Here is a 23,875-nt window from a genome sequence, read left to right on the forward strand (position 1 = left end):
TCAGGACAGAGGCATGTATGCAAGCAGAGGAATGGAGAAGACACTGGCAGTGCAGAAGACTGAAGTCTGAACACAGACTTAGGCTACTGGGTAGACTGGATCTAAAGCTTGTCCATGACCTACGTCATTGAAGACTTAGGGTGCCCAGTGGAGTAAAAAAACACCATTTGAAAGGAAGCAAAAGAAATACACCCTCCATTCTCTAGAGGCTTTGTCTCCAAACTTAATGTTATTTCATGAAGATGCTATAAATTAAAATAAAATCCATAATGATAAACTTAAAGACGCAATGTGACTAGACTTTTTTGTATAATTCTTTTGAAATAAAATAGAATTTGACTGAACATGTACCATCCTGAAAATCTTCACCAGCCTTCGCTCAGTGCTGTGTGTAGTCAGAACGCCACATCTTGGATGGCCGTGTAAAAATCACCCTGGGACATTTGCTTTGGAAAGAGAACTGGGCGGTATTGTGAGACTTCCGAATCAGACCTCTGAGAGGACTGACACACAAAGTGCCACGTTCATACGATCTGGAGCTAAAACTCCAAGTACCATTTAGTAAACTAACAAATGTTGAAAGTGTTTGCTTTCACATACAAAGATGCTACTCCGCTGTTTTGTAGGATACGGATTCTTAAGTAATTTTTTTTCAGAGGTGGTGATAAATTCACGCTGACTCAACAACAAATTTCCTTCCAAATCCTCTTTATAAATAACTAGCTGAACACTTTAAACACAGAAAGGAAGTTAATTACACTTATGAAAAATAACAAGCCTATGTGCTCTAAAAAAAAAATAAAGGGCCAAGGATGAAACATTTTAAGTGCTTAATGTCGTATAAGGACTAACTCAGGAAGGCCTCTGTTATTTACTTCTATGGATAAGTATACATAAGTAAAAAGTGGAAATGAAATGTCTACAGTGCCTTTAAGCATAATAAGTAATTCCTGCTTGCCAATACTTCTTATCTCACCAAAATTCACTGAAGAATCTGGCTGGGCGTGCTGGAACACGGCTATGATTCCAGCACTTGGGAGGTGGACGCAGGAGAATCAAGTGTTTTGAGAGCAGCCTGGGCTACCTGGACTACATAGTGAAACCCTGTCTCAAAAAGCAAAACCAAAACCAAAAATGACTTACTTTCCAAAAGGCAAAAGTAACAATTAGCTCACCCACCACAGTAAACTGCTTAGCCAGGCTTCCTGTAAAGAGCTCTTCGTTATTTCAAATGGCAGTTTATTTAATGCTGCTACAGCTCAGGTTATTTCACTGGTATGAGTGAGCATAATGAAAGATATTTCTAAGCAACCCAAGTCCACCTTGGTATTTTTCCTCTAGCAAGAGAAAATTTTGTAAAATATAGTACTAAAGATGTACTCAAAGAGGGAAAAAAAAAAAACGGCTAACCTGGCAAATGGGTTACAGGAAAACTTTAGAGAAGTAAATGAAGTATACAGTGTTAATAAGAGAGGCTGCAGGTAAGGGAGGTAGTTTATGCCTATTCAAGTATAAGCCTCAAGGATTTAGTCGTTATTATACTTCTTAAACTTAATTCCAAAATAAAAACAACCTTCTGACTAGCCAGAGTGAAAAATGAAAACTCAATTCATATTATCCAAAACACTTGCAGGTTCTTAAACGCAGAGCTTTTAATTCTTGTTTTTTGTTTTTGCAGTCCCGATTGAACCTAGGGCCTCACACGTGATAGGCAATTGCTCTACCACTGAGCTACATCCCAGCCCTTTAAGTGTTTCTGATAATAAATTGGAGGAAGCATTCCAAGTGTCTTCTAAAGTATTGTACTTTAATGAGGAATCTTCATTTCTCAGCTAAGATAATCACCTCTGACTCCAGTTTTATTAAAAATTTTATTTGCTAGGGATCCTTGCACTATAACTCCACCCACCAGCTGCAGTGCAACTGGCAAAACATAAGACATTAAATTGGTTAAAGTCCTTCTTGACTAACACAAAAAATTCTCAGGTATTTTTACACTCTCTAAAGGATTAGCTATAAATAGATACACTAAAAATTACAGTGTGGATTAAAAATACACATTTAAGATATTTCAAGAATATCTTTACAGACACTTAATATTTATTATCTTTTTATTTGTTTATTCATTGGTGGTACTGGAATTTGAACTCTGGACCTTTTGCTTGTTAGGCAAGCACTTTTTTAAAAAATTTTTTTGGCAGTACTGGAGTTTGAACTCAAGGTCTCACCCTTGGCTAGGCAGGAGCTCTACCACTTGAGCCACTCTGCCAGCCTAACATCCCCAGAACTTTTTCCTTAGTTTATTTTAGATAGGATCTCTCTTTTTTTTTGCCCAGATCAGCCTTGGACTATGATCCTCCTACCTCTCAAGTAGCTGGTATTATAGCTGTGTACCACAACATCTGGCTTGTTTTTTGAGATCATGTCCTACTAAATTTTTTGCCTAGACTAGCCTCAAGCTGAGAATCTCCTATCTCCACCTTCTAAGTAGCTGGGATTTAGATATGCACCACCACCCCCTGGCAATATTTAATATTTTTAATCTTGCAAGAGTAAATTCTACTCTCAACTAACATAGTTTATCTATAAACTCTAAACTAAGGAGAAGGTCAGCCTCCATCAAATCTTTAGTAAGAATGCTAAACAAATAACTAAACAGTATAACGTCCCCTTTTGCTTTTCTTTGCTTTCCTTCTTTTTTTTGGTGGCACTGGGGTTTGAACTCAGGGCCTCACCTGCTAGGCAGGTGCTCTACTACTTGAGCCACTTTGCCAGCCCCTTTTGCTTTTCAAACAATGAAATGATTAAAAGGCTGGACAAGATAGGTAACAACAATCAAAAAAAAAAAAAAGAGAAAATCCTCAATCGGAGAACATTCAGCCCTTTGATATTTAAAAAACGATCTAAAATGCAATAATGATGACTTGCTTTTGCACTCATGAATAAATTTAAGTGCATAAACAAGAATTAAGTGTATAAATTTTTTTTAAATCTCAATGATTCAGTCCTGTAGACCTCAGGAATGTAAACTTTTTACTATAGTAACCAGGATAAATATCCTGTTAAAATAGATTTGTGTGTGTGCTGGGACTGATGCCAGGGCCTTGTACACGCTAAGCGCTCATTCCACCCCTGTACGGCACGCAGCCCTGAAAAATGTCTCAATAATGAATTAATTATACTGCATACCAAGGAGGAAGAACATCTCAAAATATCTTCAATTATTACTTATAAATAACTACACATTTATAGGAAATTTTATAATAATAAGATATACAATAAATAAAATAAAATCATAAATATAGTCTAATATGTTACAGAGCAGACCTAGCTCCCCATCGCCTACATCATTTGCTGGTCCTAGGTCAGTGATATGTCGGTGAAGTTCATACCTTTGTTCTGAGAAACATCTTGTAAAAGAAAGATGACAGAAGAGGATGTTTTAGAAGAAAACTGCTCTAAATTCAAAGTTCTAGAAGGTAGTGTTGAATGTTATCTATTCTGAAGAACTGTATAGTTTATACAGTTTTTCAAATTTATTTGATAAATTCCTAACCTTGCAGACTGTTTCACTACACCATATTAACAACACTCATGCATCACCTTTCAACTGATCCTGTTTTTAAGCCTTTAATTCTTTGTTAGAAGACTACCTGGTTAGGAAAAAAGTCCTTGAGGTTAGCTACAACTCAAACAATGAGGAATCCAAAACATGGCTCTGTAAACATTTCGAACTATTGTATGATTAAAAAAAAAAATCACAATTACTATAGCCTCGCTTTGTTCATAACTCTGACCATTCACTTAAAATTTCTTCACAGGACTAGAATTTGCTGGCATGCAGCCAGAAAGCCACTTACTCATTTTCCCACTACTGCTGGGTCTCCCCAGGTTCTTTCTATGCTGACACCAAGTGACAATCAATTTTGCAAAAAATGAATCATGACATTTTTTTCATTCTTATATTTTTTTCTCCAAATACTATATATCAATGTAAAGGTCGATTTATAAGATACTTAAAGCACAGAAATCTTCCAGAGCAGTTGGTACAGTCTCACCCAAATTGAAGCCTGGAAATTCAGAACAAGTACAAGTCATAAACATTCTTGCACATGTCCAAAATTAAATAAAGTTTTAAAACTCAGTATATATTTTCCAACCCCCTCCCCATGGCTTTTGATGTTCCAAATCAAATACTAGGAAGAGAAATTTATGTCCAGAATGAAGGTCTTCCTGTGCTCTGTAAAGCGACGTTCACACCCAATGCAAAACAAGATTAAAGTACGCTGGGCAAGGCAGTCATGTGAGTGTTTGATTTGTGACTACCTGCTTCTGTGGTGACACAAGTACCTTATTTGCTCACACCCCAGTTGGTGTAAGTTCAGTGGGTTAACTTCAGTCTCTGTGGAACATTTACCACTGTGTTTGGTTTTTTAAAAAGTAAAAAGTTGCAAGGTCAAACATTTCCCTTAGATTGTAGGTGCTTTGCACTTTCCCTTGCTATTTACACAGCTGACAGTACTTTTATAATTAGAAAATAAAAATTGTGTCTTATGAAAGAATACAAACCATCCCCTGCATATGCTGTTACTCATTTGATAATGAGCAGCGACCTAGCTTTCTCTTCAACAAATCTAAAAGCCACAGTGATATGGCGTAAATGGGAGCAGGACTGTGTGAAATGAGAGCTCGAGATAATCCTGAATTGTAATCGTTAACAAAATCTTTATTCAGGAGAACAAATCAATTATAGATTCATCCCAAAAGTTCCTAATTAATGAATACATATGTCCCAGGGTTAGTTTTAGAAACACTTTCTATAACTAACGGCAGCAGTGACTTCCCCAATCATCTAAATCCCATGACTCTCATATCACAAGGGCTACAGCAGAAAATGACTGGGGGAAGACAGTCAAAAAACTGAAGCGCCAGATCACGTTCCACCATGACAACTGCATATGACTCTATGCTATGTGCTAAGATTTATTCATAATGAATGAAAACATTCTTTTCATTTCATTCATAAAATAAACTTTCCTTTGCATTTGCTGATATAATATGGGACTGGAAAATTTCTATTTTCCTTATTGCAAAACTTACTATGTTATCAATTTTATTCTCATCCTTCTTTCTGAATTATAAAGGCCACATTTTGCATTTTTAATTTGAAGAAAATCATGCATAGACTATTGCATGTTCTTTTTTAAAAAAAAAAAGTTAATTAATATAATTCAAGTCTCTAAAATTATTAAATATAAACACATGTAAACTAGAAGACATGTAATCTTATACTTTAAATGAGGTTCCAATACCTAAACCCCAAAACAAAAAAATATCACACAAAGTGATATTTTGAAAATAACACTAAAAAGTAACTGAATGACACTCATGTTCACAGACCTCATAATGTCTGCCTTGGGGCTTTCATGTCTGTGTCTATTCATTGTTGCTACTGAGAAAAATAAGGGTCAAAGGGAAAGAAAGAAGAGCATGAAAGCCAGTCACCACGTGAAGTGTGGCGTTTTCCATCTTCCTTCTGGCTACATTGTCCTAAGAAAATATGAGGGAAGAGTCTTCAAATAGCAAAAATAATTGAAAAAAACCTGAGGCAATGGGCTAAAAATCGAGGCAAGTGAGTAGAGACCCCAAAGGAGAAATTAAGCTGCACTGAAAACCAAGCAGGGAGAAATGTAAAGACACATTCTTCTCAAAAGCAATCTGTCATCACCAAAATACCCTGTCAAAAGCAGAGTCTCAAACAGGCAATATGTAAAAACTCCAGTAATGCTAAATACAAAAATAAAGGCATATTAAGTTCTTCAAAGAAACTAGAGGTGAAATGCTAAAGAGAAGCCATAGAAAGAATACTCCTATCTTAAGAAAACCAGAAGTTCTCCAATAAAGGGAGTACACTGAATTCACAGATGTATGTGTTGTGTAGATAAGCACTATGAGCAATACAATTAGCCACTGATAACCAGAACAACAAAGATACTAAAAATTAGGTAAGATGAAATACCTCGCCTCTAACTATAAGCTATTCTCTTGGCTTAAAGCCAGTTTGCCAAGGGGATTCATGTCTATTCTAGCTGTCTTTCATCCCATCTCAAACCATCGAACACTTTCCTCACTCTCTGCCTCTTCTTCCTCTCCACTTCTGACTCACACGGATGGTCACATTCAAACTTCCAGCATTGATAATGTCTGAGCTCCAGGAGGTTTTTTTGGGAATTTCTCCTTCAGACAGACATGCAGGTGGCCAGAAAGGAAAGCCCACTAGTGTTCTGTGATCACCACTATTAAAGCTTAAGTATCACAAGACCAACATCATGGTCAATTTTCTAAGCCTCCATCTTATACTGTGTTGACATTTCTAAGTGTTTACAATGAGCAAAAAGTAAAGTCATGGTCCAAGCCCATCTCATGAGTACAACACTGTACTTACTTTGGGATAATCCAGTTCAAAGAATGTTTCCAAATTGTTGATTAGGTTAGGATCCACTCCTTTCAGTGGCTTCAGGAGCGAGACACCTGGTAGTTTGCTATATGGCTGTTTGTCTGTGGCCTTCTTGTTGAGGTGTAATCGTCTAAAAAGAAAATGACACGTAAATTATCTCTAGAGAATTCATTAGTTCCAAAAGAAAATAGAGCACACACCAAACGATCACACAGCACTAGATTTTAAGATGAGATTCTGAAAAAATGACACCTTTCTAAATGAGCTGGAAGACTCAGCCATGCACAGAGCAGTTGACCAACGTTCGCCCTGCTTGTTCATGTCATGGGTGCTATAATACACAGCTCCTAAGTGAGGAAAGTCCCGCCAATCAGAGAGAGAGATGTGCCCAGGCAACATCAGGCTGTCAAAACTAGATGCCATCCAGCCAAGAGGAGAAGTTTAGGCTTCCTCCCTATTTCTTATAAGTAGGTCTCCAAGCATTCAGCCAGAATCATACACAAGAACAACTACGGGTTCATCTGTAAGATGTTCTCAGACACTCTTTTCCTGTACTTTAATATATCTGCAATCAATAGAATCTTAAAATTGCTGCCAAAGACAGTGGCATTGCTAACAGTACTGCAAAAACTAACCAATGAGACCAAGAAGACCCCAAAATTCCACACGTGCCAATGCACCTCTGACTCACTGTGAATCCGTGGAGCACTTTTAGAAGCACACGAGTGCAGCAGCTAGAGAGGATGGCCAACGAAGGCAGGGGCATGTTGCAAGGAACACCTAATACTTTCAATACTGCCACAGAACCAGCAGACACAAGAAAACGGGCTACCAAAAACAAATTGATGAGAACTCTAAAGAACATGGTGGTACTAATTTCTGCTCATTTTTGACCAAAATGCCAGAAAATAATGGAGACTGCTGGTGCTGGTGGCTCATGCCTGTAATCCTAGCTACTCAGGAGGCAGAGATCAGGAAGATCATGGTTCAAAGCCAGCCCTGCCAAATAGTTTGCAACACCCTATCTTGAAAAACCATTCACAAAAATAGGGCCAGTGGAGTGGTTTAAGGTGAAGTCCCTGAGTTCAAGGCCCAGTACTGCAAAAAAAGAAAATAATGGAGCACCATCTATATAGCAGTGCTACCCACTAGAGAGTGGACCACTACAGAGTGGGCTGGTCCATCAGTTGCTTTTTACTGGCTTGCAATGAAAACAAATTGACAAGCACTCACTTTGGCAGCACATATACTAAAATTGGAATGATATAGAGATTAGCATGATTCCTGCACAAGGATGACACACAAATTTGTGAAGTGTTCCACATTTAAAAAAGAAATTGAAAAAAAAAAATTTAAACAGCAATTTGAACTGGGTGCTGGTGGCTCACATCTATAATCCTAGCTACTTGGGAGACTGATTTGAGGAGGCTCATGGTTCAAAAGGCCAGCCGAGACCCAATCTCCAAAATAAACAGAGCAAAACGGACAGGAGGCATGGCTCATGTAGTAGAGAGACTGCTTTGCAAGCCCTGAATTCATACTCCAGTATCACCAAAAATAAAATAGAAAATAAATATAAGATTAAAAAAAATAGCAATTTGACATGGTCATGCCATCCAAGCATGTGGTCAGCAACTTTTTGTTACTGCAGTTTAGCAAAGTATCAGTCTGAAGTAGATTGGAATGTTGTAAAGAGCTAACACCTTACCACAGAGAGTTTGGAAAATACTGATTGACAAGAGTTCACATACAGTGCTTGCTACACAGAGGCAAAGCCAGGATCTAAAACTTACACAACCACAAAAATGACTGCTCTTCCATTTCTAATAAAATAGCAGACCAGATTTTGGAGAGACCTATCCAGTACAGGACATCTGGACTGCTACAGGAAAAGTTTATATCAAATATTTAACTAACTGAATCAGTAACACAGTCACATGGCTGAAATCACCAAAGCATTAAGAGATTCTCATAAAAGAAGTCTCCCTGTCACCCTACTCCCATTGACCCCATTCCAATCATGACTTTCCCAGCATTATTCAGTTCTTTCTTATCCTTCTTGGGATTTATTTATTTATTTATTTTTGGGGCAGTATTGGGGTTTGAATCCAGATCTCCCGCTTGCTAGGCATGCACTCCACCATTTGAGCCATGCTTCTAGCCCTTCCTGCTCTGGTTATTTTTGAGACGGAGTCTTGCTTTTTGCCCAGGCAGGCCTGGACTATGATCCTCCTACTTTATTTACACTTTTTGCTGTTGCTGGGATGACAGGTGCATGCCACCATGTCCAGTTTTTTTCTGTTGAGAAGGGGGTCTCGTAAACCTTTTTGCTCAGGTTAGCCTGGAACCACGATCCTCCCGAACTCAGCTTCCCAAGTAGTTAGAATTATAGGCTTGAGTCACTGGTACTTGACTCATTCTTGAGATTTTTAAATGTATATACAAGCTGAAATGTACATACAGTATGTTTATGAATATCTTTATGTGTATACATATAATGTATTATTATATATACATTTTATATATATATAAATAATTTTCTCCCTTTTTGAGTACACTAAAAGCTTATTTTTAAATACATGATTGAACTGTTATGAAAAAAACCATAAAGGCCCCAAATGTCAGAAATAAGGAGAAACTTCTCAGAGAAAGTGTCAGGGCCAGCTGTTGATCCCAGGTCACTTAGAGTGCAGAAAAGAATGAGAAGTAATGAATAAGAAGAAATTTGTTCTGAGAGCCTTATATAAATCTGGGATCCCTGAAAAGCAAAGCAAAAAACTCTTAGCCCTCAGAGGAAGATGGAGATGTCCCTTGTCTTAGATTCTGCCCTCTGGGTTGTGAAACAAAAGGAAAAAGCCGTCCTGGAAATCACCTCACCACATGAGTTTGGGGCCCAGACCTGCGTTGTCTGAACAAAGTCCAAGAGAAGGAATGAGAGAAACGGTGATCATGAAAAGAAGCAACAACGTGTAGAGATCAAAGGTATGCTCACTGACATTAGAAACTCAACAGAACACAGACTTCATACCAACAGTACAAGAGAGAACTGGAAGCTAGATTTGAAAAATTACCAGACTGCATCACAGAGAGAAGCAAAGACATGGAAATCATGAGCCTGAGCTGTGAAGAAGGTGGCTCACACTTGTAATCCTAGCTACTCAAGAGGATTGTGGTTTAAAGGCAGTTCTGGGTAAATAGTTCGTGAGACTGTAGCTTGAAAAAACCCATCACAAAAAAAAGGGCTGGAAGAGTGGTTTAAGCCACTGTTAAGAGTACCTGCCTAGCAAGCAGTGCCACCAAAAAAAAAAAAAAAAAAAAAAAATTTCCCAAGGTGAAACTTTCCATAATCTATACCCAGGTCATGAAACAAAAGCATTACCAGAACCCCAGAAGTCTCTGTATGTCTCCATCAACTTACTACTCTCCTTTCAAGGGTAATCACTAAACTAAATGCTAAGACTATAGACTAGTTTTACTAAATTTTAATGCAAATGGAATCCCACAAGATATACCTACCTTCTTGTGTCCCGGTTCTTTTGTTTAACATTACAGTAGTGAGACTCATCCATGTTGTTACATTTAGTTATAGGTTACTCATTCTTACTGTGTTATTCCTTATGTTAACATACCACATTTTGTCTATTTGCTGTTGATAGACAGGTAGGTTGCTTACAATTTGGAGCTATTACAAATAGATTATAATACAAGTATTAAAAACCCTAGATGTCCCCATCCCTCCAAGACTTCAACTTTTGGACAAAATACACACACACACACGTTATATGTATGTTTCAGCTTGTAGATACATTTTATAAGCTCTGGAAGGTAAGAAACAAATGAATAATGCCAGGGAAGAATTGTTGGAATTAGGGCAGATGGGAGGTAGGTGTAACAGGGAGATGTCTTTGATGAAAGCCCTTAATACTTTTGTGATTTTTTAACCAGGTGGGTTGTTTCCTACCTGAAACAACAACAAAAAAATCAGGCAAAATATAGGAGAAGACAGTTTTAAGACACTGAACACTAGGTAAAGGAGGACAGTAGTTCCTGAGACACAGAACACAAATGTGGTGAGCACTGTAATTACCCTGGCTTACTGCTTTAAGACCACTTCCAGGCTAGGGTGCAGGGAAAGAGGAACCCAGGCCGAGCACAGCAGAGTCCTCTAAATGGAGGTGAGAGCTGAATCCAGAAAAAACTACCAGCACCCAACTAAGTGAAATTCAAAACATCTGCCATTTAATAAAAATTGCCAGGTATGCAAAGAACTAGGGAAAGAAACACCAATAATGAGGGGGGGAAAAAATCAATAAATTGAAACCAACCCTGAAATGTCACTGGGACTAGAATTAGCCGACAAGACTGACTCACTGCTTTGTACTCCGTCTTCACTTCCAGAACATGGTGGATATTGTCCTTCTTATTTTTAGAATCTGTGTGTGTGTGTGTGTGTGTGCGTGATCATTACAGCAGTTCCATGTATTTGAGATAGAACAGGTGGTTCTCACCTTTGCACAAGCCACCTGTCATTCAGAAGTAACTTTTGTCCAAGTCACTGCAGTGGGATAGACTATCATCAAAGCATGCTTAGAACACTCTACCTTTTGCATTCTTTAAGACTTCTCACAATCCAAGTGTGGTCCATTGACCAGCACCCTTGTTACCACCTGGGAGATTGTGAGAAATGCAGTCTCAGCTCACCACCCTCTTCCCCTCCCCACAAACTATTGAACTAGAACCTACATTTTAACAGGATCTCTAGGTGATTCACAGCACATTCAAGCTTGGGAAACCTGCTTTCAGACTCCTCTCAGCTATAAACTCTTCAACTTCATAGGTAAGGATGAAAAGGCAGTTCACCTTCTGGCCAAGATAAAACCATGAAAGACTACAAGGAAGTAACAAGGATTATTTTTGCATTTGTACAAATTAAGAAGATAAAGTACAGGTAAAGCAGATGCAAGGTGGGAGAAAATGTTTTAAAGTTCCAGAAAAAAATAGGTGCACAGACCAAAAACGCAACAAAAGGAAGAGTCAAGAAAAAGTGAGAATTCAGAATTCAGGGGGCTTGGTTAATAACTGAAGAGAGGGATGGAGGTGATACATGAGAGTGTGAAGCAGACTAGAAGTAGGAAAAGTTTGGGGCTCATGTAGGTTGCCTGGGGATGGCCCAGACCACCTGCACCTGGCTGGAAACCGCCCAGGCCCCTCCCAACTTGCTCATTATTGGTGGGAATCACCTGAGTCTGCCCTCCCAATGGGTTAGTGTAGGTTTTAAAAGCATCTGAAAAAGAAAAGGGCCTTCTCTCTTCCAGCAGACTTCAACCTGCATCCACTGTGCTCCCTTTGTATTTCCTTTCCTAACTTTTAATATACCCCATTTCCACCCTCACATTCCGCTTGGATTCTTCCATGCTAGAACGCAAGACCAAGGTCTTCTGAAATCACCGTTTGCCATTAACAAGTGCACATGGATGACTCCCAAGTCTGAGCTTAAGTAACTTATAGTGCCATTCATAAAATCTGGACACAATGAGCGATGGAACAGAGTTTGAACACACTAACTTTAAAGTTACTCTTAAGACATCTCGTGGTGATGGCTTTGATCCAGGGGCTTGAACTCAGGACCACACACTCGCTAAGCAGGTAAAAATTTTGTAAGAGTACTTGAGTGCATGGGGAAGAGAGCTAGTCAAAAGGTAACAACAAGACAAGGGGGAAAAAAAGCGACACGCCAGGATCCACAGTGTTAGAAGTTAAGGTAATATGTCCGGAATGGGGTAGAATGGTCGGGGTTGACTAGGTCATGGGTAACAGTGCAAGACATAGAAAGCAAGTACTGCCAGAGAGCACTGCATGTTTAGCTGAGATCTGAAACTCTGAATGTGTGATAGTACTAACCCACATGGCAAGTGATTACCCCTGCATGATTTTGAAAGCTGAGAAGCTATAAATTACTGGATGGAGTCAGGACAACATGACAGACAGATATGAGGTGAGGCAAGGGGCAGCAAGGCAAGAGGCAAGGACAAACTGTGGGTTCTGTGCTAAAAGAATTAAATGAAGCCAGGAGGTGGCAGATGCAGGATATAACTGTGGATAAATAGCCTAGGGCAGTCATTCTCAACCTAGGCTGCACAGTGCAATCACCTTAGGAGTTTCGTTTTTGTTTTTTTTTTAAATCCTGATGCTGGGATCAATTAAACCAAAACCTCCAGTGATAAGAAGCAGACAGTCCTCCATGTGACTCCAGGGTGCAAAGTAGAAAACCTCAGACCCAAAAAGACTCAGTTACCAGAAGGACAGGAGAGTGCCAAGGTGGAAACATTTAGAAAGATCAACAGTCATGGGCTGGACTGAACTTGTTAAGACTGTGAGAGAACAGGACAAGTGATGTGAAAATGGGAAGAGAGCAGAGTAGGTAAATACCTTCTCCATGGCCATCTAAATGTTGCTAATTGTCACAAACTAAGCCTCTCAACAGGTGGAAAAATTCCCATACAGATATCCTATCCATAATGATTACTTCCGGGGTTATTTTTAGGTTACCTCTGGCAGTATATGGAATAGTATTTAAGAGTGTGAACTGGTGGCAGGTTGTCTGAGTTTCTATCCCAGCTTACTAGCTATGTGTCCTTGGACAAGTTACTTTTTTATCTTAAGTTTTGTTTTTTAAGTGTACATAGTAAGTACCTGCCTCAGCTGTGAGAAACACATGAGATTAAGTCACAAAATAAGCATTCAATAACAGCCATTATCCACAACTTAAAAAAAAAAAACTCTCAAGAACATTTTCCTTGAAATATAACTTCTCTGAATTACCATACTGCTGATAAGAGATGTAGAGATGTCAAATATTGAAGTCATTCCCCAAAATGGAAGGACTAGAAATTCACTTTAAAAAAAAAAAAGATTCACATGTATTTATATTAAGCATTTATGTTCACTTTTTAAAAAGAGAAAATAAACTCTTGCATATTAATAAAGATTAAAAGGGGTAAGGGAAATGATTTAAAGCAGTTTAAATTATGTTCAATATTGAGGTTAACACTAGATGGAAGTTAAAATTCTAGCCGAGTGCTGGTAGCTCACACCTGTTATCCTAGCTTCTCAGGAGGCGGAGATCAGGAGGATTGTGGTTCGAAGCCATCTGGGCAAATAGTTCATGAGACCCTATCTCAGAAAAAAGAGTTGGTGGAATGGCTCAAGGAGTAGGCCCTAAGTTTAAAAAAAAAAAGGCTCCTTAGGTGGAGTGGCTCAACTGGTAGAGCCTACCAAAATTAAGACCCTGAGTTCAAACTCCAGTATTACCACCCCCTCAAAACAACAGAAAAACAAACAAATGGGCCATTATTTTTGTTGTTGTTTTTGTTTTTTCTTTCTTCAAGCTAGTCTCTCCTTTTAAACTTAGATGGGTTCACAATTAGGCAGCAACTCTGCAGAATCCTGGCTTTTCTTAATCACTATATTCTTAAAATCTGACTGGAGATGCTGGATCACATGGACACAAGAACCTCCTTCAGTTGGCTCTAGTAGAAGGAGAGGGGCCCACCATGGGAGACACAAGACAGCTTTATTTCAGCTCTGCAGCAGATACAATGTATAAAGTAACTGCTGGTTACTATGTTAACTCTGAATGAGCAAGACCACCTTCTAGCATGAAGATGTTGAGAAGGATTGGAAGAGCCTGCAGAGACTGCATTCTGTTTCACTGTCCATTACACCCCTGTGTCTAGCACAGGCCTGGAGCAAAGGCTGTAAGTCAGCCTTCTCACTCCACTCCATGGGTGAGAGGAAGCCCCTCCCACTGCCCCCAATGCGCTCGCTCTAACAAAATAACACATGATCTTTCAATTTTCAGAAATCTGATTTTATTACATCTTCTGAATGCAGTGGGAATAAAGGAAATGGTCTGATTATGTAGCTAGTCGGTTAAACTTTTAACAAGTAAAGTGATCCTGAAACTTAAGTGGACAATTTGGGGGAGGTAAAAAACAGTTAATTTTCAATATGTGTATCATTTTTCTTGGAGATCACGTCTAAACTAAAAATTTAGGAGCTAAAATCACTCTCCATCAAAAAAAAAAAAAAAAAAAAAAGCATTCTGGTTATAAGGCAGGGCCATTCCCAAGGCTAGAGTGGAGAGGGGCTCCCAGGACCCTGCAGGGCTGACCTGCCAGCAGCAGGGATTGGGGGAGTGAGTAGAGGCACATCCAGGGTGCTTCCTCAGAGGAACTAACACTTGCTCAAAGTCCACAGGTTATGAGAGATAAATCACAGGCAAAAGAGAGAGGCCTTCAGCACCCTGTTTTTTCTGTTGTGAGCTCGAGGGACATCATTGAGGGAACACTTCAGAGAATTCCAAGTGACAGGAAGAAGTGTTCAGGGGTTCTGCTGGATTTTGCTTTGGCTTTCGGAATCCTAACTATTTCCTGAAGTGATGGGAGAGACTTGATTTTTATTTAACAGCATCTCATTATTGCCTTTTTCACTGTGTTAGCTGATGGCTTCAGTCTTCTTAGCTTTTAGTCTCACACCACCAACAGCTTTTGACTTACTGGTTTGTTCCATGTGTACTGGTTTCTCTTGCAGCTTTGTTTCATAACTTAGCTGTAGCAGCAGGGAAGTGTAGTAGAAAGGGAAACTGTTTGGAGAGTAGTCAGGAGGAGCAAGAGCGAGCCATGCTGGAGGCTCTTCCCCCTTGGCAGCTGGCAGCAGCCTCCTTGGCTGCAGCCTTCTACAGCTCTTCACCATCAGAGTCACAAGAATGTCACCTAAGGCTTGTGAGGGAGAAAATGGATTCTGGGAGGACAAAGGTCATGTACCTTTAACAGCCCCAGATTGTGCTGTTTTATAGTTCGGCTGTGTGATTCAGGAATTTACCTCCTCAGCTCCAAGCTTGTTAATATTTCACATAAAATTAGGCTGATTGCACTATCAGCAGGCACCTACTTTCCTTAGTCCATGCCAGCAGTTCCCAGTGATTGAAGGCCTCTGTTGCTATTTATGACCATGCCCCGGAAGGCTGTTGCTGTGTGCTTATGATCAATCAGTTATGTGTCACAACTAATGTTAACTGCCACTGAGTACTTATCACTTCAAAATAGTACACCCTTAACGTTGCTGACCTAAGATTCCCCAGAGAATGAAAAGTAACCAATGGTGAATTAGCTGTGTAGGAAAACGCAAACTATTTCTACCAGACAATGGGTTCACCTATTGCAGAGTATAACATAGAAAACAAGTATGATATCTTTATTGAGTTTTCAAACAACAAAATCACCAAAAACAAACAAACAAACCCAACTCACTAGCCTACTGGTGACAATGGCATTAACTCTAGTGCTCAGAAAATGGGTAGAGCATGGTGTTTTGCTGATAGCAACTAAGTAAGCAAGGTTCCCAGCAGGAGATATGGACCTACCAGATAGTGCTCAAAAACAGAACAGAACTCACCACACCATGAGCATCTCTACACAGTTCCCTCAAGCTACCCTTGTAAAGCTGACCTTAATGTTTAAACTAAAACTAATTCATGTCTGAAATAAAATTCTGTGAATGAAGGATAAGTAGGGACATTGTATGACTTGCCTCTGTAAAGGCCTTGGCGCTACATTCCCCAAAGGACAGATTTGAATGTAAAGATTATTTATTGCAAGACAATCGGTCCCTTTGGAAATTCAGATTTAACTAAGATGCTGAAGGTAAACAAATGATTGTTATAGCCCTGTTTCTATTTTAACCTGCAACTGGTTAGAAATAGTGAGATCAAGTATGGGGTGTGGCTCAAGGAGTAGAGGCACCTGCCTAGCAAGAGCAAAACCCTGAGTTCAAACCCCAGTCCCAGCAAAAAAAAAAAAAGAAATAGTGAGATCAGAGATTCCACTTGGGTCTAATTAATTTTATTAAATTCTATGTCTAATTATATATATGTATGAAAATAGCATAGTAAAACTGTTTGAAAGGAGGAAGATAAAAATGTTATTAGTCTTCTATTGAAGGGGTGAATTTGATGAAAGTACATTATATGCATGTATGGAAATACCACAAGGAAACCCCTTTGTGCAGCTTACACCAATACAAATTTATCTACCAAAAGCACCCCATTTTCTGACCATCTACCTCAAACTATAATTACCATCAGAGACTAAATTAATGAATGAGCAAAACTCTGGTAACACCACTGAAGAAACCCAGAGAGCATTCACTCAACAAGAAATAACTGAATGCTTAGGAGACTGTGGAGATACAATGGTAAACAGGACATTATCTGTACCCTCAAAAGCTCAGTGTAATTGGAAAAAGAGACAGTTATTTACAATTTAGATGGTTAAGTCCAAAGTACTATGGAAATACATAAGAGGAAACACCTAACATTGTAGAGAATGAAAGTCTAAATTGCCTTGAATGAGGAGGAGATAGTTAAGCTCAAAGAAAGAAAAAGGAAGGAAGGAAGGAAGGGAGAGACAATTAAAGAAAGTATATTCAGAGGAATGTCAGTAATTCAACATTGCTGAAGCCATGACACAAAGCAATGGCTGGGCTCAGAAGGGCTGTGTATAGGTCTGGCTAAGACGTTTGCATTTTTAACCTGAAAGCAATGGGGACTCATGGCAAGATTTGAAGCACATGATCCAAGATTAGTGCTCTAGCAGGATGAGGGGATGTACAGTAAGAAAAACAAAACAAAAACATGCTGTAGGTAGAGATGGTGGTGAGCACTGAGGTTCCCACAAGCTAGGGTAGATATGAAGATTCACTGAATGGTGCGGAGAAAGGGACGCTAATGAGTCAAGGGAACTATCAATTACAATGTTCATTTTAAACTTTTTTTTTTGTGCTGGGTGGGGTTACAATGTGGCATTTACAAAGGTTCTTACTATGTATCAAAAATATCATACTTGAACCCCCCCCTTCACCACTCTCTTTTATCCCCTCCCATTTTGAACTTTAAAGTTATCATATTATATCTTTATCTTCCAGGCTCAATTTAAAAGGGTTCAATTGCTGAAATGCCTCATTCACTTACCAAAAAAGTAGTCCTATAGCAATTATCTTGACTGATCAACAGTTGACCAAAGTCCAAGGGTATCCTCAGGATAAACCCATAAAAGAAGATTGCAATATACATTCCACCAACATTTAGCACACTAATGTATTCCCGAGTTTAAGGCCCAAATCATACCACAGCTAAATATTTGAAGTGCTAAAATCTAGATTAAAAATACAACCAGCTTCTGACAGGTGGTTTATCAGAATTATTCTGATACAATGCATATGTAGACTCCATTCAAAAGCTATGCAACAGGTATAGAAGCTGCTATACTAGAAATATTAGAAATATGTTTGTAGAAAGCAGAATTAACTTGAAAAAAATCTTTAAGAAAAGGACCTCTGCTTTACTAGCATATAGTTAGTATTTGTGTATACAAGAAATAGTTCCATACTAGCTTGGCACCTCCAGTCAACTAATAGACAAGATAAAAGCTTAATACTAAACGTGAGGACATTATGTATAGAGTGGAAAGTGATAATCCGAGGGAGAGGGTGGGATGGCAAAGAGAGGAGAAAAAGAATGGAGGCAGGCCAGGTGCAGTGGCTCAAGCCTGTAATTCTAGCTACTTGAGAAGAGGAGATCAGGAGGATGATAGTATGAGGACAGCCTGGGCAAAATGATACCCCACCTCAACCAATAAAAGCTGGGAGTGGTGGCATGTGCCTGTCATCCTAGCTATGCAGAGAACAAAAATAGGAGGATTGTGATTGAGGCTACTAGCTAGGGCACAAAACAAGACCCTATCTCAAAAGTAACCAAAGCCGAAAATAGGGTGTGGCTCAAGCAGTAGAGATCCTGCCTAGTAAGCATGAACCCGAGTTCAGCCCTCTCCCCCCCCCACACAAACAAAAAATGGAGGGGAGGAGAATAAGATATGGTGTTTTGCTCAAATACTCTTACTATCATCCAACAAGATGGCTTCTAAAAGAGAAGAAACAATTCTGAGACTTCTGTATGATTTCATCCTAGTCCCAACTATCAAAGCATACTCACTCTTACAAAAAAGAAACAAACAACCCATAAAGATCACCTAACTTACTCTGCCTACTGAGCTATAATCATCAGTTATTTTTAGGAAATTAAAAATCTGGGGAATAAGATCCTTCCTGCTCCAAGTACGTGCCACCTAGAAGACGTTATGAAGTGACTAAGCTTCAGTTCAATATTACAATTGAGAAGGAGCAAAATGGTAGAAACAGTGGTAAGTTTCTAAACACTGGAATACAGGGTTTCTTATAAGCTATCACTTTTTTGGGGGGGCACACTTATAGAAATTGTAAGACATTTGTGAAATCAGAAACAAAACAAAATAACTTTCTTCAGCAAGAGTTGCTCACTGTATAACAAGATTCAGCCCAATTTTTATTTTATTAGTTTTTTTGAGACAGTATCTATATAGTCTCTATGCACCCTAAACTGGCTTACCTGCTGAGTGGTAGGATTACAGGAATGTACCACCATACCTGACTTCCATTTAAATTTTTTTCTAATTTATTTATTTGGTGGAACTGGGGTTTGAACTCAGGGCTTCATGTTTGCTAGGCAGGCGCCCTACTCACGCCTCCACCCCCAGGTCAATACTTAGCTGGTTATCTAATTGTAAGAAGACACAGTAAGACATCAAGTCCAAACTCAATAGATGCCATTGCACACTGTATTTAATGTTTTTTAAATAACCAGTTTTCAAAATGCTTTAGTTTTTCTCGGTCATTTTATTACAAAATTGATCATTATGTGAACATTTTTACCAGTTAGAAGCCTACAGATTACACTCCTTAATCTGACACCCAGATGCAGAGCAGTTTTTGAAAATAGGCTCCATTTCCACCAGCTGCAAGCACAAGTTTCTGAAGGAGAGCATCAGTATTTGCTTACTTATGTCAAAAAGGCCTGGCAGGGATATAGAATATGTACTCAGAAAACTTACCCTTATAATATCACATAGGATATTTATCACATTGTTTTAACCAAAACACTGTTGTCAAAGTTCTCTAACTCTGCCTGTTAAGTGCTGAGGTTCAACTGCAATTTTACTAAGTAAGTAGGGAGAGGGAAAGGAAAAAAAATGTATAGTTCTCTGCCTGGAAACGACTCTTACATTAAACTGGGAAGTGTCTTTACTTCAGTAAGAAAGGTATCAAATCATACGTGTAAAAAAAAAAAAAAGAAAGATGGAAGGTGGGAGTAGACTAGAAGATACTTATCAAAAAAGGGTAAGATTCAATTTATACAGAAATTAATCTGTTCATTGCTTTATATTCAGTTATCCATTTCAAAAAAGTACTCACAAGTTTTCTATATTTAGCAAATCAGTCTAACCTATTATAAACTAATTGTTTTTTTGGGTTTTTTTTTTTTTTTTTTTGTCAGGACTGGAGTTTGAACTCAGGGCCTCTAGGCAGGCACTCTACCACTTGAGTCACTAGGTGGTCACTAGTGTAGTCACCCTGCCACTTGAGTCACTAGGCCAGCCCTTCTTCATTGATTCTCGTGGTGTAACTTTTCAGGAACCTGTTACTGTCAATAAAAATGGTATTGTTGTGGAGCATTAGAAAATAAATATGCAGTCTCTCTACAGTATCTCAACTAATCTAAAAGTTTTCACTATTCTCAAAAGCCTAAACTCTTTTAAGAAAAATGTTTGCTGCTATCATTAAGCACAAGAAATAAAACAATTCTGAAGTTGACTCAACTTTAAGACTGCAAACATTTCCAGATGGTTATTTGAAAGATTAGAACATAACAATAATGTTAATTTTAAACAAATAAGTGTCACATTTATTATTTTGTATACCTATTGGTGGAGGGTGGTACATTATGGTGCCATGTGGAAAGAAGTTGCTTTTCTCCCCAAATCCAGCTATAAACTTAATTTTAACCAAAATTACTTAAAACTCTAAAACAAAGATTCTAAAGTCCATCTCTAAGTAAAAATGTGTTAAAAAGTAAAAAAAAATCTGCAAAAGAATGAGAGGTTTGCCTCACCAGATAATAAAATTCCATTGGTCAGGAAAAGAACTAGTAGATATAGTGTAAAAACTAATAGATGTACAAAAATGCACTGGAACGTATGAAACACCCAAGTACAAAGCAGAACTTAGTCTATGATAAAGACAGTATTTTCAAAACTATGGAAAAACCAAATAGTCATGTGATAAATGATTTGGGGATAAGTGGCTAAATATTTAAATAAAGCTAAAATTAGAGCCCTAAATCTCATCATATTTCAGAGTAAGATACTGGGTGAATTACAGAGTGATATGCGAGAAAAAAAAAGTTAAGAAAGAAAACTCCCAAAACTAAAAGGAAACAGACTAACACATACAGTAATTGGGAATGAGGAGGATAAAAAAAAATATTACACCAAAGTCCGACATCAAAAAAGAAAAAAAAGACTTGTGTACCTACAACACACATACATTGTCGGGCACCGGGTGGCTAACGCCTGTAATCCTAGCTATTCAGGAGGCAGTCAGTTCGAAGCCAGTGTACACACACACACACACACACACACGCACACACACATTTAATGTTAAATATGTGTGAAGTTGAAAGACAATAAAACAGGCTGGGAAAAAATTACAGCACACGGGTAAAGTGCCTGCCTAGCAAGTGCAAGACCCTGAGTTCAAACTCCAGTACCACAAAAAAACAATTGCAATACATACAGGTAACAGAAGAATTACACTCATTACAAAAATAGATGAACTCAGCAATAGACTGCAGTACAGGCAAAAGATTATGAGCATGTAATTTACAACTAAATGTAACTACCACATAAATAAAAGTGTTCAATGGAGCTTGTAATTAAATGAATGAAAAGCCTGATGCAAGTAGGGGAAATGGGGACCAGCAAACAATGTTACCAGGACTATGAATGCATGTAGTATTTTTATAGGGCAATATTGTATCTAATAATTCCTCTTCCAGAAATGTAAACTCAGGAGATGCATTTTGAAGAATTCATCATAGGGGATAAGAATGTAGCTCAGTGATAAAGCACTTGCCTAGCATGCAGTAGGCCCAGGGCTCCATCACCTGGGTACTGAAAAACTTAATAAAAATTAAATCCTCACTGAGATGTTTGATGAACTGGAAAAAACCCAAATGTCTATCATAATAACACATAATAGTACTTCATCAGCTAAAATGTTATGCATTTAAAATGATGAAGTTCATACATATATTGATGTAAAAAAAATGGTGATGACATTTTACATGGCAGCTCTGTGTATGCAGCAGGCTTGGATGTTTTGCTCCTCACTCTTACTTCTTCTAGTACCTAGCACAGTGCCCTATACAAAACTGCTTCTCAGGAACAATTTATTAAATACATGAATTTTAAGGAAGCTACAGAATAATCATAATAGGGTGGCTTTCTCTCCTCTTCCCTTCCCGCCCCAAAGAAATACAGTTGGAAGGATTGTCACAAAAGGTTCACAATGTAATGCTGCTTTAGTATGTGTGTTATAATTTTTTATTCCACTCTGGATTGTCTAAATTCCTTATATAGTAAGCATTCTTTTTTTTTAAGAACCCATAATATTTAAAATGATCTCCAGAATGTGTCCAGTGACTACAACTCAAAAACTCCAAAAGCTAAAACCAACAATATTGAAGTGGCACATTTTCAGTATTAGGGAATGCCACACTGTATTAATAAAAACAAAACAGCAATAACAAAAAGCACACTTGTTCTGTAGTAAAAAGAAAACAAACAAAAAACCCTAAAAGTAACTAATTTCTTAAAGTTCTCCCCTCTTCTCTACTAATAATATACTCCTGACTCTGCTTGGTGGTAAAAATCGTTTTTTCTTATTATTTTTTGCTGGCTAAAAAGTCAAGTGAATCCATATCGGTAATGCTCTCTACACAATTCTTTCATTTATTTACACAGCCTTCATTTTAAAGACATTTAATTGAAGTATCAAAACTAGCTACATGGCTCATGTCTCTTTTTTTCCTCTCACCCTGTTCTATTTTATTCCCAGGCTTTATCTGGAATATCCTTACTTGGATTTTTGTTATGTTTCTTCCTTCTAGAATGAAAGCTCCATGAAGACATAAATTCTGTCCTGCTCACCACTGTGCCCCCAGCACAAGAACCGTGGTGAGTAGTATCCAGTAGGCCTCAAGAACTATCTCCTAAATGATGAAAGATGTGGAGGGCAGGGGAAGGGGACAAATCTAAACAAGGCAATAAATGAAGAGAAAAAAAGAAGAAAGGAAGAAAGCAACCATCCTGAAATATGCACCCTAACAGGACTCGAAGCTATAACGCAAGCTCGGAGGTTTGCTGGTTATTTTTCAAGGTGGACAGGTGCTCCACACCTAAGCGCACACAGCTCTTCCAGGAACAAAATCCACAGGGAGGTCCCCAGGTAGCTGGTAAGCAGCTGCCAGCAGAGTGGAAATGATCATCACAGAGAGAGAGAGAGAGACTGAAGAGAAGAGAGGGAGGGAGAGAGAAAGAGAGAGAAAGAGAGAGAGAGAGAGAAAGAAAGAGAGAGAGAGAGAGAGAGAGAGAGAGAGAGAGAGAGAGAGAGAGAGAGAGAGAGAGAAAAAAATACGCCGTACATCTTGGCCCAGATGAAAAACCACACGAATCCCCAACACAATCAGACCGAGCAAGCAACCTTCCGGCTGACACGTAGTAGCGGTCACCTCTCCCCTGGCTTTGCAGTAGCCTGCATCCCAGCAGCCCCTTCACCGGTCACTTTTCCCTCCCAAGGATCCCCGACCCCAGCGGTCCAAGGAGAGAGGAGATGGAGGGGACAGAGAATTTGCTTCTTTCACCCCCACCCGAGCCCTGTCCCCTCCAAAGCGCAAACGCCTTCCAGCCTCGCCTGTCCCCGAGGCTTGGCCCCTCGTCACCCACCAGCTCCTCCGGCTGCCCCTCACTCACGTGTAGATGATGGCCATGAAATGCATCAGCCACAGCACCAAGAAGAGGATGAACCCGAACACGGCCATTCCCTCCAGGGCCAGGTCCAGCAGCGCCATCCCCCGGCCCGCCGGCCCGGCCCGGCCCGCTCCAGCCGCCGCCGCGGACAGCGCTCCCGCCGCAGGAGAACAGGGTGGGCGCCCGGTGCGGGGGCGCGGGAAGCGAGAGGAAGGTGGGGAGAGGAAGGGGCGGAGGGGGTGGGGACGGAAGGGGCGGGCAGGGCCTGCGCGCCCCCGCTGGCGCGCCCTCGCCGGTGCGCGGGTCCTCGGCGCGCTCGCGGCTGCGGGCGCTGCGGTGGCCGGGCTCCGTGGTCTGGGCGGCCTCTGCCCCACGCTCCGGCTCGCGTCTCCAACCCTCGGCGGCCACAGCCCGGCCCGTGCGCCCCGCCGCCGCCCCTGCCTCCCTGCCGCCGGGCTTT

General features: G+C 39.6%; 1 protein-coding gene and 1 non-coding gene across 3 annotated transcripts in view; one reads left to right on the forward strand and one right to left on the reverse strand.

The window, feature by feature from the left end:
- The window catches only part of Ugcg (UDP-glucose ceramide glucosyltransferase), a 34,541-nt gene extending 10,904 nt beyond the window's left edge, over nt 1-23,637 (reverse strand). Inside the window, exons 1-2 of one of the 2 annotated variants that reach the window (XM_020173825.2) lie at nt 23,419-23,637; nt 6,446-6,587 (exon numbers count right to left, since the gene is read on the reverse strand). In XM_020173825.2, coding sequence (XP_020029414.1) covers nt 6,446-6,587; nt 23,419-23,516 — 240 coding nt within the window. In that variant the 5' untranslated portion in view covers nt 23,517-23,637. Of the gene's footprint in view, nt 1-6,445; nt 6,588-11,200; nt 22,598-23,418 lie in introns of those variants that run through there. The other variant, XM_074051259.1, reaches the window with a different exon arrangement.
- On the forward strand, nt 7,683-7,786 carry LOC141415923 (U6 spliceosomal RNA). The gene has a single exon (XR_012440875.1). It is a non-coding gene; the product is annotated as a U6 spliceosomal RNA (small nuclear RNA).
- Nucleotides 23,638-23,875: the final 238 nt, after the last annotated feature.

This window comes from Castor canadensis, chromosome 13, assembly GCF_047511655.1.
Source record: "Castor canadensis chromosome 13, mCasCan1.hap1v2, whole genome shotgun sequence".
NCBI lineage: Eukaryota > Metazoa > Chordata > Mammalia > Rodentia > Castoridae > Castor > Castor canadensis.